The 16,641-nt window shown below is 38.5% G+C and overlaps 1 protein-coding gene and 1 non-coding gene across 9 annotated transcripts in view; both read right to left on the reverse strand.

Moving 5' to 3' along the window:
• The window catches only part of NSD2 (nuclear receptor binding SET domain protein 2), a 103,948-nt gene that overhangs the window by 4,331 nt on the left and 82,976 nt on the right, over window positions 1-16,641 (reverse strand). For 6 of the 8 annotated variants that reach the window (XR_004750682.1, XR_004750679.1, XR_004750678.1 and 3 more), the window contains 6 exons: window positions 10,649-10,780; window positions 9,494-9,617; window positions 8,279-8,479; window positions 7,441-7,620; window positions 6,219-6,377; window positions 5,262-5,398 (listed from right to left, as the gene is read on the reverse strand). Coding sequence is in view for 1 of the 8 variants with exons in the window: in XM_035325832.1 (XP_035181723.1) it covers window positions 354-558; window positions 1,622-1,728; window positions 2,470-2,611; window positions 3,915-4,031; window positions 4,127-4,396; window positions 4,656-4,759; window positions 5,193-5,398; window positions 6,219-6,377; window positions 7,431-7,620; window positions 8,279-8,479; window positions 9,494-9,617; window positions 10,649-10,780 (1,957 nt within the window). In the remaining 7 variants the exon portion in view is untranslated. Of the gene's footprint in view, window positions 1-353; window positions 559-1,621; window positions 1,729-2,469; window positions 2,612-3,914; window positions 4,032-4,126; window positions 4,397-4,655; window positions 4,760-5,192; window positions 5,399-6,218; window positions 6,378-7,430; window positions 7,621-8,278; window positions 8,480-9,493; window positions 9,618-10,648; window positions 10,781-16,641 lie in introns of those variants that run through there. The other 2 variants (XM_035325832.1, XR_004750683.1) reach the window with 2 other exon arrangements.
• Window positions 2,773-2,903, reverse strand: LOC118167285. Its single transcript, XR_004751081.1, has one exon.

Genomic DNA, 16,641 nt, shown 5'->3' on the forward strand with positions numbered 1-16,641 from the left:
CGCGTCTTATTCCAGATGCTGCTGGTATTCTTCTGGCTTGAACTCAACTGGCTTCATATGCATTTCTGAGATATAATCAGCTTTCCTGTGACAGAGCCACACTGAGTAAGTACATCACCCAACAGGAGCAATTACCTACATCCATAAAACCAAAGGTTGGTTTTAACAGAGAAGCAGGAGAAAGGCCATCATTGTGCCTCCACATTGAGGAAGAACTACAGTCTCATGAGTGAAGTTCCCACCATATAAAAAGAATGTTTCCAAAAAAGACACTCGTGAGAAGGTTTCTGTGCAATAAACATGGAACTTACAAGTTCCTTATTTACACAAACTTAACAGGAGAGGTGACTCACCAAAAGGACGTTTCACCAAACCAAGACAGGAGAGATGATAAGCTTTAGTACAAGATTTCCTGTCACACAGCACCAGTTGGCCTCCATCACCACAACGGAAACAATCATCTTCAGATTCCTTCTTCCCTTCATTTTTCGTTCTGCGTCTCCGTGTTCTCTTTTTGGTCTTTTTGCCTTTTTCTTCTGAGGCATTAGTGGAAGAATTCTAAAAGATTAAGTTGCAAATCTGTAAATGCCAGTTTTGCAAAAGAAAAATATTACAAAAACAAGCAAAACTGTTGGCATTCCTGTCAGACAGCACACACAGGCAAACGTTTGACTTGGTACAGAGCCTCATGGTGCCTATCCATGTTCATAAAAACCACACTAACCTATAAAAAGACAACTTGAAATCACCTCTTGTCCCCACAAGTACCTATTGGTAAGTTCTTCCACTTTCTTATGACTTAAAAAAAAAGTCTTCCAATTTCCAGTCTTATCTACTTATGGCTAATTTGCCTCCATTTTGTAGTTGCATTACCAATCACTTCAATATCTATTTTTTTTCTTTTCCAGTTATGCATAATTTACACTGGAATTATTAAAACCAGCATCCAATTCTATTCTTTGAAAAACACGCAGCAGAGTTTCATGAACTGTAACTGTGTGCATTACGTGGAGTATGGACTGTGTACACGTCCTTCTACTGGCAGACAGGTTTTAAGGTAACCTGACATGAATTATACAGGCCATTTCATGATAGAGTTTTACATCTCTCCTGCCTCTCCTCATTATGTTTACATTTCAAAACTCACCATTTTTTATTCTTTAGTTCAACTTCAACTGGAAGATCTTTAATGACTTTAGTGCACATTTTAGATGTAAACTGCAAAGTCAGAAAAACCTTGCTGGCTGTAGTTGGGCTCTGCAGGATAGGGTTTACCCAACATTCAGTTTTGTCCTACCATCTCTCCCTGAATTCACTCTAATGAAGCACTTGAGCACCTGTGGTCAGAGTTTGTTCTTAAATCCTAGTTCCTATAACCTTTCCCCTCCTTCATACTTCAGAGGTGACTGGGATTAACCAGAGGTTATTCCCCTCTGCAACCACTTTTATATGCTTCTGATTCCAAAAGCTAGTGCCAGTAGCTAGCAATGTTTCTTATTCAGGACCTAAAGTGATTATCCCTTATCATAACGTAAAGCTGGTCTACCTAGACATGCCCTAAAAAAAAACAAGGCTACTAGTTTGACAAGACACTGTCAGGTTATCTTGATATATTACTTGCCTTTGGTCTGTCCCCAAGAAATCCACTGCAGTTTGGGGCACCACATTTGCAGACTGTTTTTTCATTGCCCAGACAGTCAAGGTTGTAATTGAAAGTCAGCTCTGTCCCTGGGTGAGATGAGACACACTGTTTTATTATGAAGGACAAGGTAATGAAGCCTATCAAAGTTATTACAAACAAATAAAGGTTTTATTATCTGTCTTCTGGTTCTGTACTTGCTTGGCGATTTATTTTTGTAAGGTTTTTTCCCCTTTACTGCTCACAAGCACTGACAATGATTAACTAGGTACCAGTACTGCATGATGCCTTACGCAGTTACATTTAAAGCAAACTAGTTTGACTTCACAAAACTGCATGTGCATAGTCTGCACGTTATAGATATCCATATGTATGTAGCTGTAGATATAGATATAGGTGATACAGCTATATACAGACGTGTGCATATATGCATGCATTTCAATATTGTAAAACAAACCAGAACATACATATTTTCAAACATATTTTAAACACTATCTTCAGTTGAAGAAAAAATGCAGAAATACTGCTTGAGATCTCTAAAACAGAAACTGCTCCACTTTTCTGACAGACAACACAAAGTGTCTGCACAGATAGTAACTAGGAGCTCTTTGGTGTATCGTTAGAAGTAAGCAACAAAAAGCAGACATACAATTCACTACTAAGAAACATTACAGTAAAAGGAACACCACAAAACATCGCTTCCATGTGTCCAGTTCTACACAAAAATATTTTACTGAATCAGTTAAACCACGACCTCCCACTGATTTAACATATCCATGCAAAACGTTTAGCTTAGTGAATTAAAACAAAACCAACACAAACTGAAGTACCTGCAGGAATATCACACACAGCAAAAAGGCCGACACGCGTGTCTCCATTTACTGTCCATTTTAGAGTTTCACAATTTGGTTGGCAGCTGTGATTCATAAAACGAGAATAGTTTCCTTTGGGGCCAGCATCAATGATACGGTCCTGGAGATCAAACCAGCAACAGAGTGAATGCTTTTCGCCCTCCCCTCACAAACAAAAAAATAATAATAATAAAAAAGAATTTCCATAAATTATTTCAGTAGTTACATTCAAAACAGACATGGTTTTGCTACCCAGCAACATAGAAGCAAACCAATATTACATGTTGTATTGAAAACTGTAGTGTCCCAGGTGGCCTGGAATGAGACACTCCCAAAGCAATACTCATGATCTAGCTCACCTTGTCCCAGAACCCATCTCAGCCACGTGGCAGGATAAGTGTTCTTGTGAGCACTCAGCTGGTCATGTAAAAGCCCCCCTCACTCCAAAAAGCTCCAAAACTCAAACTCCGTCTACTTTGCATTCAAAAAGCTGTTATGCATTTACAAGTACTGTGATTTATGGTATTTACCAAGTCACTGCACGACTACTTGCAGATATTACCAGATTCTCACCAGCTTTCTTTCCCCAGATCAGCCTATTTTGAACAAAAACAAGTTCTTGGTAAACTAAAGAAGTCCTATCCCTAGACACTATTGCCTTTTAATTTCTACCTCCACCAAACATACCAGATACTAAACAAATAAAATAACACCTTGAAATATCCAGAATTTTGAACCTGTGATTCACTGCAGAGCTGCTTGAGAGACCTTTGATTAGTTATGAAAAATATTGCACCATTCTATCACTGAGGCAGAACGACAGTATTTTAATTATTAAGGTTTGCTTCCAACTCATTTTTATAATGCACATGCAGAATTTTCACGACTACATGCACATAGATTGAGACACCCGAACTGCCTGTATAGGTCAACCTACAAATGGCACGGACATTTGTGAAAGGCAGAACCACAATGGTTATTTACTAACTACAGCAGAGTCAAATGCACATTCAGTTCAGATATTTAACAAGCTGACATCGTGTGCCAGCTTAGTACAGGGGTGAGAAACTTAAGTGTTTAGAGAAACATGATTTCATCCTTCTTAGGCAGTGCAATAACTCCTTGGTTAGAGGGCTAACAAAACCTGTAGCTGTAGAAATATAGAGCAGTACAATCTTGGGCAAAAGAAATGATTAGGACTGCAAAAATATGAAGCCGACTCTTCTTTGTTTGGGGATACTTTCATATATATGGCAAGCGGGCACAGAAGATACAACATTGTAAATACATGTAACAGTGGAACGTCACAGGTGTCTGTTCAAACACACGGGTACACCGAGTGTCCTGCGAGGTGATCAAAAGAAGGAAGAGAAGTCAAAGTAATGTTACAGCTAAACAACAGAAAGAGACTCAAAATACTCTACCTTATCGATAGTAAGCATATAGAAGTGAGTAATGTCATTTTCATGTGCATATTTGATTCTTGCCATACATTCCTCTTCATCAATTAGCTCACCAACATACTCATTCACAAACTCTCCCTGAAAGATACCAAGTACCACTGGTAAAGTATATACCAAACCCACAAAGGACATCACAAGTTACCAACTCTTTGCTAGGCAAGAATGATTCATACCTTTTTAATGTCCCTCTTTGCAACCAGACCCCACCCTTTCCCATCCGTTTTGATGATCTTCGTCTCAGGGTATTGACGTTTCGTAAAGCACTGGTTTTGGCATCGTTCTCCTGCTGGACAAACTTGTGGATGACACTCATACATCAGCATCCGATTGAGGCACTCGGAATCGAAGCCACAAGGGTTTTCATCTGTGGGTTTGCAGTTGCACTTGGGAATCTCAGAAATGTCAGCAGTATATATCTGTACTTTACCACAAGGTTTATTCACCTGAATAAGACATTAAAATTGTTCAAATATCACTTCAAAACTTTGAATATATTGTATGAGTTATTACAGCTGTTACTAATTTGGTTTTGCAACATTAGATGTTCCAACAGAAACAAAATTTCATAATTACTTGGCTCTAAATAAAGCACAGTTACCAGCACATCATTACAACCTCTCCTCCCCATCACACCATTCAGCTCTTACTTTCCAGTGCTAGCCTAGACCTTTGAGTACAGAATGTATCTTCCTCAAACTCTACCTTAATATGCTTGTACGGTGGAGGTTTACGTTCACTTTCTTGGGTTTCTTTGGCTTCTCGCTGTAACTTTATTTCTCGAAATCGAGCTTCAGCTTCTTGCAAGGCTAAAAAAGATTGTCAGATCAAATATATACATATTAGAAAGAAGCACTCCTGTCAAGTTGACCTGCTTATTACCATGTATGTTAGAGAAGCATGATCTATTTCCTAGCTAAAACGCTAATTAGCTTCCAACCAATGCTTCTGGAGTATTAATGCTCTTAACAAATTTATCAGTTCTACTGCCTGAGTTATACTCATTTGCTTTACAAAAAGCCTAAGTCATTAGAAAGAATTTTAATCAGATGCTAGTTTTTTACAAATCACGATAATAACGCTTTAATTCAAAGTTAGTAATGGTGACTACTGGTCGAAAAACTAAAACTTTTGTACTTCAATATTGTAAAACAAATGCACAGAAATAGTCCTGAGGCTACATGTGAAGAAAGTAAAGCATGCATCTCGCAAGATTGTTTTTCTTTACTTTTAGCTATGTACCATTTTTGAAGACTTTTCCAATTCCTTTAATTCCCTGGTATCTACTCCCTCTGTCTCCCTCCATATACGGGAACACCCGTGCTTGGTGTGTCCAAAAGTAATCCTTGGAACCAAAGAAAAACACAGGAAATTCTCCGATTTCGTGCTTCATTTTCTGGATATTTGGCGGAACGTTCTTCGGATGGCAAACTTCTGCAGGCCACCATCTAGCACAGAGTACAAATAGAAAAACACAGCAATTTAGGTAAAGCTTTTTCAGCAAGTTTAACAAAATCACCTTGAGCAGCAGCAACTGATAATTATTTCCAAATATATGATGAAAAAAAAACAAAATGCCTCAAACTGAAAACCAAACCAAAACACCCTGAAGCAAACTTTAAATCCTTTCCTCCCCAAACTCCAACTCACTGGGCAGAGGAAGAAGATAAGGCTAGAAAACAAAAGCCCACACTCAGATCGGCAGGACTTTCACTTGCCTGCAAGATAAGCATACACATAAAGCTCCTCACATCTGGTTAGCAAAAGCGTCTTTAACAAAGTCTGTGATCTCTCTAACTGTCACAGATTAAGAGGCAGCTAACAACAGCTATTAATGCTTTCCAGGGTAAACCCCACCCAGCTCTATCTCACCCAAATCTCAATGAAGTGTAAAACCTCGACAGCTTGATTGACTTATCTGCCAGTCAGGAAGGTAGCAATTTAGCCAATTACAAGTTATCCAAGCTTAATTATTCGAAGAGATCTCTGAAACAAAAGGGGTTGAAGGCATCCTTAGTAGAAGCACACATCAGGAGACTCAGCAGGAGTCCTGTGAAGATACTGCCATGGCAGAGAGCAACAGCAAAGCTTTAAAGTCTTGGGACTGGGGTGCTAAGCACAGGAACAGCTCCATGTGAGATGGGATCCCTCGTTCAGAGAAATGACAAGTCTGTGCAGCAAGGTTGGCATACAGAAGAAGCCAGCTATATGACACTTTATTAAAGCACTCTACTATTACTGTAAAAGAAAATAAATTGTTCATCAGACCTGTAATTTCCCAGTTTAACCCAAATAATATCCTGGAAATGGAGTTTCTTCCCTGCCCTGCAGTCGTTGCAGTACCAGCTCCCATCTGGCATTTCAATGTTTAAACAGTCTGGGTGAAACGCTGCAGGACATGACTCGCAGCACAAAAAACTTTTCCCCCTCCCAAAAAAAAAAAAAAAAAAAAAAAAAAAAGATTGAAAAACATCAAGGCAAAAAAAAAAAAGTTTCGCATTCCAACCAGATTCAAAGCAGTGCGGTACATATGTGGTAGGTTCAGCCAGAAAAAAATGGTTAAAACCATGCCAGTCTGCAACAAACATATCATTTAGTTGTGTACCGAAACCAAAGGATCCTGACTCATTTGAATGCCTGGCAGACTCGGGTTAGTGATACATACAGATTAACAAGCAAGCTAATTATAAAAAAGCCAGAATAATGTACCACAAAGTAAAATTACTTTATTTTAACGATTATAATATATTTAACATAGTTTAATATATATTAAGAATTTACTGTATGTAAAATTTGGACAACAAAAATTAAGCCTAATCAGATTTCTCTGATGTTTTTTTTCCTCGGGAGAAGAGGTGGGGAACAAGATTGTTAGTTTGTTCCGTGAATTAACAAGTAGGAAGTTAGCTGCTGCTTAGCAAGCTGCTATGCTGCGTGTTAATTTGTTAACAAATCAGGTAAACTCTCGTTGCCACAGTTTAATCAGCACTACGCACTTTGTGGTTCTCAATATGAAATAAATTTATTATACAACATAAAGGAAAACATCCTTAATTAGTGGCCCGCCTGGCAACAGCTACTACGGATTCAATTTGCTGTCTGCTATTAAACTGAAAGCAACTCTTAAAATATTTATGTTTTAATATTACATATTAGCAATAAAGAAACACAAAAAGAGCTTCAGTACGTTGCACACAGGAAAGAACAGAGAAGGACTTCTCATTATGCGTCTCTGGCAAAGAACTAAATTAGGCTTCTGGTTGCTGGACAAAGTCCAAGTGAAAACATTCTTTAGTAAATTATATCTGCAAAAAAAAAAGGATACTCAAAAACTTAAAGCAGCACAAGCCAACCTGAAGTTATTTCAATATCTAAGGGAGTCAAACACATTTCTAGTAACTTTGTGTAGACAGATTAGTAAAATAAAATGTAAATTGAAGAATAAAGCATTTTGCTGTTACATATACGTAAGAGCTTTGCATCAGTTTACCTTTTGAACACACAAAGCACCAGCTCACATTGACATGCGCATGATGACTTTTCCCTTTCATGGCAGTGAAATGATTCGTACAAACAATGCTGTTGGAAGCGATGACTGCACATCCTGCAGCAATGCAAACGTCTCCAGCATGGTATGCAACAGGACAGCGAACACAACGCATCATCTTTCCTAGCAAAGCAGAATACTGCCATATTATTTTTGAACAAAACCCATCTAAAAAACTTGTATTATTACCCGAGGTAGCCTATATACACAAAAAATATATCAGTTACATTGTCAACATCTGCATATTTACATTCAGCAACAATGCTGATTTAACAAAACGTTTTTAAATAACTTTATACTGAGTTTAAAGCACTACAATAATTAAACGTGAAGGTTTTAGCTGTGAACAACAAAGTAGACAACATTTCCTCAGTCATGGAGTTTTGTCTACAAATGTTGCCCCAAGTTAAAAATACACGTGGAATCACATCTTCACGTTCAGCAAGCCTTGCTGCAATACGCATTTGCCGATCTTGCCCTTGCTCTGCGTGCCCTGTCTCTCACTGACTATCATATAAGCATTTCATTCTCTCTTGAGAAGAAAACATGCCTAGCCATAGCTAATCTAAATCTAGTTTAAAATGAACATTAACAAGGTAAATACTAACGTTGACAACAATTATGCTATTATTATTATTATTTTTTAAAAAATCTGAATCAATCAATGGTACACGTATGCCTGAAATTGCAGCTTGGAGCTACTACGTGAACAAATTCCTTACCTTAACAGACCATAAACAGACTTAATTTATCAGGCATTAAAATGTAAAAATGAAACTACCTTTTGAAATTCGTGGATGGGAGGGGTTACTAACATGACAACTTAGGCAGCTGTGGAGAGGACATCGAAAACCCCTGTTCTCAAACACAGTTAGATGGAATTTTTTCACACAGGCTTCGTGGTAGAATTTTCCACAGTGAGAGACGACACAGCGTTTCAGATCTGCCTTTCTCTCTTTACACACAAAACAGGTATGCACACCTAGTGGCAAAAGTAATGAAAGTAATGTAACTAATTTTTTATCCAAACCTGTGTATTTAAAATGCTTTTTTTAAAAAATAATCACATGTAGGGGAGGTGTTGTTTTTTCTTTTAAAGTCAAAGCAAATTCTATTATTGGATACAGCAATTTATTTTCTTTAACTCTTCAGTGTTAAATACTGATCTATTTAGATACAGAAAAAATAAAATCAAACTAAGCAAAAGAATAAAGTTACAATGCAAACCCACTGCTGTTAAAGTGTACACAACACCCAAAGCCTCACTGATCTGCTTTTATGTTCTTATTCATAAGCATCAGTATGCCAGGACAACTGAATGTTTTGTTAAAGCAATGAAATTGGATGATTGGTTGTTTGTGATCCTGTAAAATTTGAAGCAGGTCCACCAACCAAGGACAAGTATCTGTCAGTCTTCTCTCTGGATTGCTTGGATCAACCTTATTTTGAAGCAGTCTTTTTCCAGCAAGGCTCACCGCATGTTCTGAACTGAGCTTATGAGGAAGAACACAAATGTTTTATGTATTATCTTTGATTAAAAACTTCCAATCAGTTATTATAGGATTAAAAGCAAAGGAAATCAATAGCAATAAGGTAGTCTTTTAATAGGAAAAGCAAGAGATTGATATAGACAAACAAAGAACTGAAAAAGGACTTAAAATGTTTCACTTGCTGCTTTTTTTCTAGTATTTCTTAGGTCTTTGTGACCTTTAAATCTAATCTGTAATTGTACTCAGCAAAGAATCTGCAATTATGAAGGCAGTGGAATTCAGAGCACATCAGCCAAGTTGCAAGAGAGCTCTTACTGAAACAGAGTGAGCTTCCTAAAACATGGCAAAGTTACAACAATACTAATGAATTCCCACCCTGTCAGGCACCAAAGGATAAGTATAGTTTCTTCACAGATACATACTCCGTCCAGGATGATTTCCTGTAACAACGTATGAGAAAACTACAACTTTTTTTTTCTTTTATTAAAAGAAAGGGACAAACTTGCCTGATGTACATTCACTACAAATGAATTTTCCTGCAGGTCTTCCAGAGAGCCCAAGGCAGCTTACATGAAAGGCTCGATAGCAAAGTCCTTCACACAGTAGGAGATCACCTGTTTTTTCACACAGCTTTTACAACACAAAGGCATTGAATGTTAAAGAAAAGTTCATATGTGGAAAAAACTGATTTCTTTATTCCTTTTCACATATTGCTCCTCAAAAATCCCTGTTCCCATGTTTGAAATCAAATTTAACAAGCGAAAGACAGTTCTACAAGCATCATCACATGCCCTCGCTTCCAGTTGAAACAATTGTCATTAAACTGCTAGAAACACCACTCATAGAAATATGGTTCATAGGTAAATACAATTTGACAGAAAAAAAGGAAAAGAAGAAAGCTCTAAGAAATTTTTCCCTGTGCACACTGATACATCTGAGTAGTGTTAAAAAGCATCACTTATTTTCCTTTTCTTTGGCAACAAGAAATTAATCTAGGAGGCACAATGATACTTCTATGCCCAGGCTGTTAGCAATGGCACATGCATAACTAAAAATGAACTCGACCATAATGCTGGCAGAATTTAAGCAATTAGCCAACAATTAAAGACAGATATAACCTCATCATCACTATGTCCAAGAAGAAATAGAAATGTAACTGCTTGTCCAGTCTCCTGGAACCAAATATAATCTGCCCAGAGGTATTGTGTTATCCTTTCGTAATCTAAGAACAGTGTTAGAATAGTTTCTGGAAGGGTTCTGCTTTCAATATACAGGCATTGCTCCTCATGCAGTGCTCACTCAGAAGTGCAAAAGCAACTGTGTTATATTTCCTTCACTTTATGAACAGGTAAGCAAGCAGCTCTTCTCACTCATTTAACTAGCTACCCAACAACATTCATGCACTTACTCTGAGGTACAAATTATGCTTATTTTACAGACCTGGAAACTAAAACAGAAAGGCTAAGTCACTTATTTGAGATCAAGGAGAAAGAAATTAGGAATGAAGAATTCCATTTACTGATGTGGGGACCTGATCACTAACATCTCCTCTGTGAGACATGCACAATAAACCTGTTTCTGGCCTAATGTTGTCATTTACATCTTTAAAAAGACCTTTTCTAGGAAACCTCAGAAACCCTGCCCCAGCTAACATCTCTCACCTGACACACATATTCTTTTTTTGTTCCCGCTCCTCGCTCAGATTTTTTGGATGATATAGACACTTCAGTCTGAGTTTCATCAGCACTTTCATAGGGAGACTCTGAGCGCTCATCTCCTTGGCCATCGGAGATCTGAAGATTAAACATACGTGTTAGAGAAAGCAGTCACGTATGGTGCAGTTTGTTCAGCATATCAACTGAAGGAAGTAGCAGACGGCAATTCAGGCTAACAGACTGAGGCACATTCTTTTGGGCTTATTTTCCCACCTTTAAAGAAAATGTTTGATTAAAACCAGAGTATGTATTTGTGCAAGTCTCTGTGATAACAACCATTTTCACAAATTCAACAGCTGCTAAAGCAAAACACCAAGACTTTGTAATATGGCATTTTATTTATACTCAGCTCTGTACCCAGCCAGTAACACGGGGACATTCTCAGATCCCTGGATTAAAGTTTGAATATATGCTTTAAGAGACACTAATAGTTCATTTCAGAAACCTGGCAAAACTTTAAGCTGCATATGAAGGTCTCCTACCCAAATATTCTTCTAGAAAGTGGGAACAATATGGTGAAGAAGAAAAAAAATATGTTTGTAGAATGTTGTAACTAAAAATGAATAAAAAATACTACAAAAGATGACTCTGTTATGGATAAATCTTATATAACAAATCTAGATGTGTTAGAGGATTAATTTAATATCCGTAATTTACTTTAAGGAAAAGAAAGTAATACTTAGGAGAAAATATAGGGCATTCTTCAGTTCAATAGAATTTAGGGCTGGAATGCACAAATGAGTCATTTGTCTTATCTGTTGTTACAGCAAAAAATGCAGAATTTCAAATTGCTGCCCCCAGACTGAACTCAAAGAACTGTTTGGCTAAGTACATTCTCTAAGAGAGCATCCTAATTTGCATTGCAAAACAAACCTGCCACCTCTCTTGAAGCTTATTCTAATGGCTATTCACACATACCATCAAAAATACTGCCTCATGCCCCTTTTGAGTTGTCTAACTGCAAATCACAGCTGATGATGCTTTCTCAAGGTGTTTCACCTACATTAAACGTCCTTTGGAACCAGACTTTTTCCTCCTGTGGAAGCAAGCTGCAATTAAGCCCGTTTCAATCCTATTTGGATTGAAGACCACATTTAGCCAGAAGGAGGTCTAAATTTCTCACTTACAGAAATTTTTCCAGCTTCAAGAGGATTGTAGTGGGGTTCTCTAAACCTTATCTGTACTTTACAAAGGCTATTGAAAAATTAGGCATGAGAACACCACAAGCCTCCCAAGTACTATATTCAAAGCAAATCAACATCCTGCTCTTCACTACTTCTGTTCCTCCTGGCTAAGGCTCTCCCCGAGCCTTCTCAACACAGCACGGAAACTCACTGTAAACTGCCAGAGTGCTCAAGAGATCATTTTGCCAATAGCTGTTTGTCAGGACACAGACAAACTTTATATGAAGAATTTGCTTTCTGCTTTCAGACTTACGATCTTATATTTATAAAGCATATTTGATTAAAACCTGTCGTGCTCACCAAGTAATAGAGACAGCTACATGCAACCTCCCTATGAGACCAATCCCCACATCGTGTGACAATTTATTAGAAGTGATTTACTTTGAAATCAGAGATAAAAATATAAAGATGTATCAGGCCTAACATAAGTCTTCATAAAATCCCTTTAGAAATGCAGGCTTTGAGCAATTATTTCTCACCATTGCTTCCAGCTAACTTGCATTCCTCAATTTAACATTTGCTCTCTTTGACTCTGTATAAGAATATTTCATAAATTGGATCATATTGACTTTTTTTTTTCAGATTATTTGCAATGATTTAAATGCATTTTCTCTGTGCAAATGCATGCTGTTGAAGTGACTCCTGCCTACACTTTACCTATGAATATTTCTACAACTGGATTGATCTTGAGATTCTGCCAGAGGGTTTTAGAAGTGGTATCCTTCAGGGAGTTAAAAGAAATTGCATGTAAAATCATTGCTCTGTTCAGATACGGGGAAATCTCTGTCCTTGGGAAGGAGAGTGGAAATAGCAAACTGTGAATGCAGCTGTACCCTGAGCAGCCAGTTTTTGCTGGGAAGCGGCAGATTAAGAAAGGTAGTACTGCAGTTAAGCAAAAAAAAAAAAATGTTTTCCCTTAGGGTTTCAGTGAAGTTACACAACACGCTTATTTCTGTTTAAACTATTGCCCTAGAAACGCTAATTAGTATAAGCCGTGCACTGCTGTAACTATAAGGAAAGGTAATCCTGTTGACAGATGACAGCCTTTCAGAAACCCCTCCGATATGGGGCACAAAATCACAAACGTACAAATCTTAAGTTGAAAACCGTTTTCCTGTAAACCTGAAATGTTACTGCCTTCCTCAGAGTTAATGCAATAGCCCTTCATTTACATTAAACAGCTCCTGAGCCAAAGCAGCACTGGCAAGAATTAAACACTACATCCCAAACATAGCCACAAAACCCAATTTCTAGCAGCCTGTTTAAGACAAACTTGGCAGTTTACAGCAGCCTATAGATTAATGCCGGATTTCAAGCCTGAATACCGACATGCCTAGCATGAACCAAATACCTTTAGTCATAGAGCTATAACGCAACCAGGCTGAGGGTCTTGTGAGACGAGTGTGATCTGCCCTTTGTGACTGCCTGGAGCCCCCCCTGTTACAAACGAGATGCTCTACCAAGCGCCAGCCCTGCTCTAAGCAGGGATACCTGCTCGTGGGCTGCTGCAGTGCCTAAGAATCAATACATGCAGAAGCTCAGCACCAGACTTTAATTGCCTTGTGCAGGCTGCTGCTACAGAGCAAATCGCTGCCTGGCTGCCGCCGCTACCGAAGGTTTATCGTATCCAACAGTCACGTTGCACGTAACTCATGCAAAGCTACCATCATCACCAGCTGAGGGTTTATACCAGCTCATTTCAGGGAGCTAACGAAGGGGGTGGGAACTAGCAGACTCCCCCATACAATTGTAAGAGATTCTAGAGGATAATTCAGAGTTTGAACCTAGTCTCATGCGCTTCATCTCACAGGACAAACACTTTCTACCGGCCACCTCCCTGTGTAAATAACCCCCATTCTACGCGGCCCTCTTTTGGGTCAGCTCCCTCTGTGGCAAGAGCCAGAATTCAACAGCTCAGCTCCCTCAGGAAAAGCGGAGGGAGACAGCAGTGAAGTGAAACGCCTGCTCGCGTGGAAGGGGTTGAGGCAATCTTGGCCGAAAATGTTTCTCGGAGAGGACTTACGGCCCGGTGGCACGTAGGGCACGGGAGGCCTGGGAAGGCCACGCCTGCCCTCCGCAAGCCGCGGCGGCAGGGCCAGGCCTCCGACCCACCCCCGGAGCAGCCGGGTCTCACAACACAAATACCTGCAGGTTACAAACACCAAGGAAAGGTGATTTACAAGACAACTGGCGCGAATCAGTGCCTAAAGTAAAACAGAGCCACCTCTCAAATTAAACATTAACGCTCCTGTGGTTTGGTAGCACGGCTAGCACGACGAAGGGTCTGACAGGTCGTATGCAAGTGTCCAAGTCATAGCATTGTTCTGCAACAACCGGAACAGCTTTTGGGGTCTTTTTTTTTTTTTTTTTTCAAAAATTGTTACTTTGCAAACTTCAATCTTCCTTGTGATCATGCCAGAGCTTGTCTTGTTCTTATTTTTGTAACACTATCTCCTCAGCAAAGCAAATTGCATGTAATTACCTCTTCTGATATTTAGGCCAAGGTTCAAAGGAACCAACACTTCGATTAATGGCAAAAGCTGTTAATTAGTAATTTATAGTCATTGCTTGTTTGCTATTTTGGTCTTTTACATTTTGAGGAATTTCTTATTTGTCACAAAGGCAAAGTACAACTTGTAAGAAAGAGCAAATTTAGAGGAAAAAAAGAGTTTTTCACTTAAGCTGTATAGCGACTGACAAGTTTCGGCAATGAAATCACACCCAAACTCTATAATCACTTGCATTTTTCATTAGCAATTAAAGATGTTGCAACACGGAAGACACCGTCCTTCTGCTGCAGTTAGTATCGCCACAAGCTCTGGCGAACCTTACACATCACACAGGCTCCCCTTACCATCGCCTTCAATTATTAAATCTCTCAATTATTTTTAGAGAAGCTCCCGTAAGAGGCTTTCACTGGCTGAACACGGAGCAACCGGCTGGCATTTCAGAACTCAAATCCACGTCTTTCTACTGGAAATGGTGCATCTGTGAGCACAGGGGAGAGGATAAGGATAAAACTGGCCTGAAAACCTGGTCTGACCGAAAGCACGAGGAGCCCTGCTTCCTTTCACCGTCGGATTCTCAAGGCTCTCTCTCCTCTCCCGTGTACATCAGTTGTTATTCACTGCTCACACGTGTAAGGCTCAAAGAGAACACGTAAGGACACGTGACTATTCTTATTTTTTCCCCCTTTTTTTAACACAAGTCTTCTATAGCTTTGTTCTTGGAAAAAAAAAAAACGTTACTGAGTAGATGGGAAAGAATTTTTGGCATCTCTGTAAATTCTTTTGGTTTCGTATTGTATTTTTGCATAACGGTCATTACGTAACGGGCAATTGTTTAACTGCTAAACAGCAGGACGAGATTTTCTATCACTTCCTGAGCTACTCTGCCCCAACGTTTGTGCAAAACGGATATTCAATGTGCACAGAGATGCAAGGACAGCCTATGGAATAATGTCATTTCCTTCTCAAGATTACGTTAATAAAGAATTTGGATTTGGTAGAGGCTGGTGGGCAGGCCAAGAAAGAAAGAATAAATGTGTGCAGATTCACATTTAAAATAAGACACTAAAGGAAAAAAAATGGAAATAAATTGAGTCAGCTATGTGCATTTTGTGATTTTATGTTTATATTCTTAATTTTGTTTTCATTTAATCTGTCTAAAAAGATTTGTGGGGTAGGGAAAGGAAGAGGATTTGACAGAACCATCATGGAAAAATCACTTTTCAAATGTTTTTCCTACTATGAGACTTTCCTCTGCTGCAAGACTGAGAGTTTCAGTTAAGTGCATGGCTCACTGCTCCATCAATTAAATCGCTCAAAGGTGAAGGAACAAACATTAATGTACGAAAACATCTCTCACTCTCACATCATTCAGTACATCTAAATGTTGAGTTCAATCCTACAACAATTTTTAAATATGTTTGCAACCAGGTACCTGATTCCAGTTTCAGCCACGCACTACAGCAGAGATGTGAGCCAATTCCTCATCCTTCTGGCATTTCTATTTTTTTTTTTTTTTATTAAATGCAAGTTGGTATGTGTACTCAGCTTGCATATTTCTAGGATCATGGGGATGAACTCTGCAAGTGGCATCATTAGTTCCACACCTGGATAGTTGAAATTTCATGTAATTTAAAGAAAATCAAAATTGGTACCGACATATATCAGTATGACTGGCTACCAGCTGAGAATGTGATACAAGAAAGGATAGTCTGTAATTTAAGGAGTCAAAAGACTCTGTGTTTCAAAGAAGTGGGTGAGGATGAAGTGAAATATTTATGTGGACGTTTTCTTCGTCCACTCGTTTTTTTTTTTCTATTTAAAATTTTCTACTTCATTCACAATTTTCCACTTCGTTTCAGACAGCTCCAAATACATGTAGCAGATACCAGTGCCAGCAAAACCATTACATTGCAATTTCAAGGAAAAAGATGTTCAGAAATTCTAGATTTGAAAATAAATGGCTGTATTCATCCAATCTGCAGCCCAAGAATAAAAAAAATAAAAATAATAATAATAAAAAAAATATTTGCCAGAGTAAGAACACAAAATACAACTGTTCTGCTTTTCAAGCCTGATCCTCAATCCCTCAATCAGCTGTTGACTTGCCCATTAAATGTGTTTTTTTTTTTTTTTTTTTTTTTTTTTTTTTTTTTTCTTAGTTTTGGATTAAGTCTTCATTTTTAAAAGCTGATATGCAAAACTGTCTTTGCTGGTTCATGTTATCCTGGCGGCGGGAAGGGGGTGT

Source organism: Oxyura jamaicensis, chromosome 4 (genome assembly GCF_011077185.1).
Source record: "Oxyura jamaicensis isolate SHBP4307 breed ruddy duck chromosome 4, BPBGC_Ojam_1.0, whole genome shotgun sequence".
NCBI lineage: Eukaryota > Metazoa > Chordata > Aves > Anseriformes > Anatidae > Oxyura > Oxyura jamaicensis.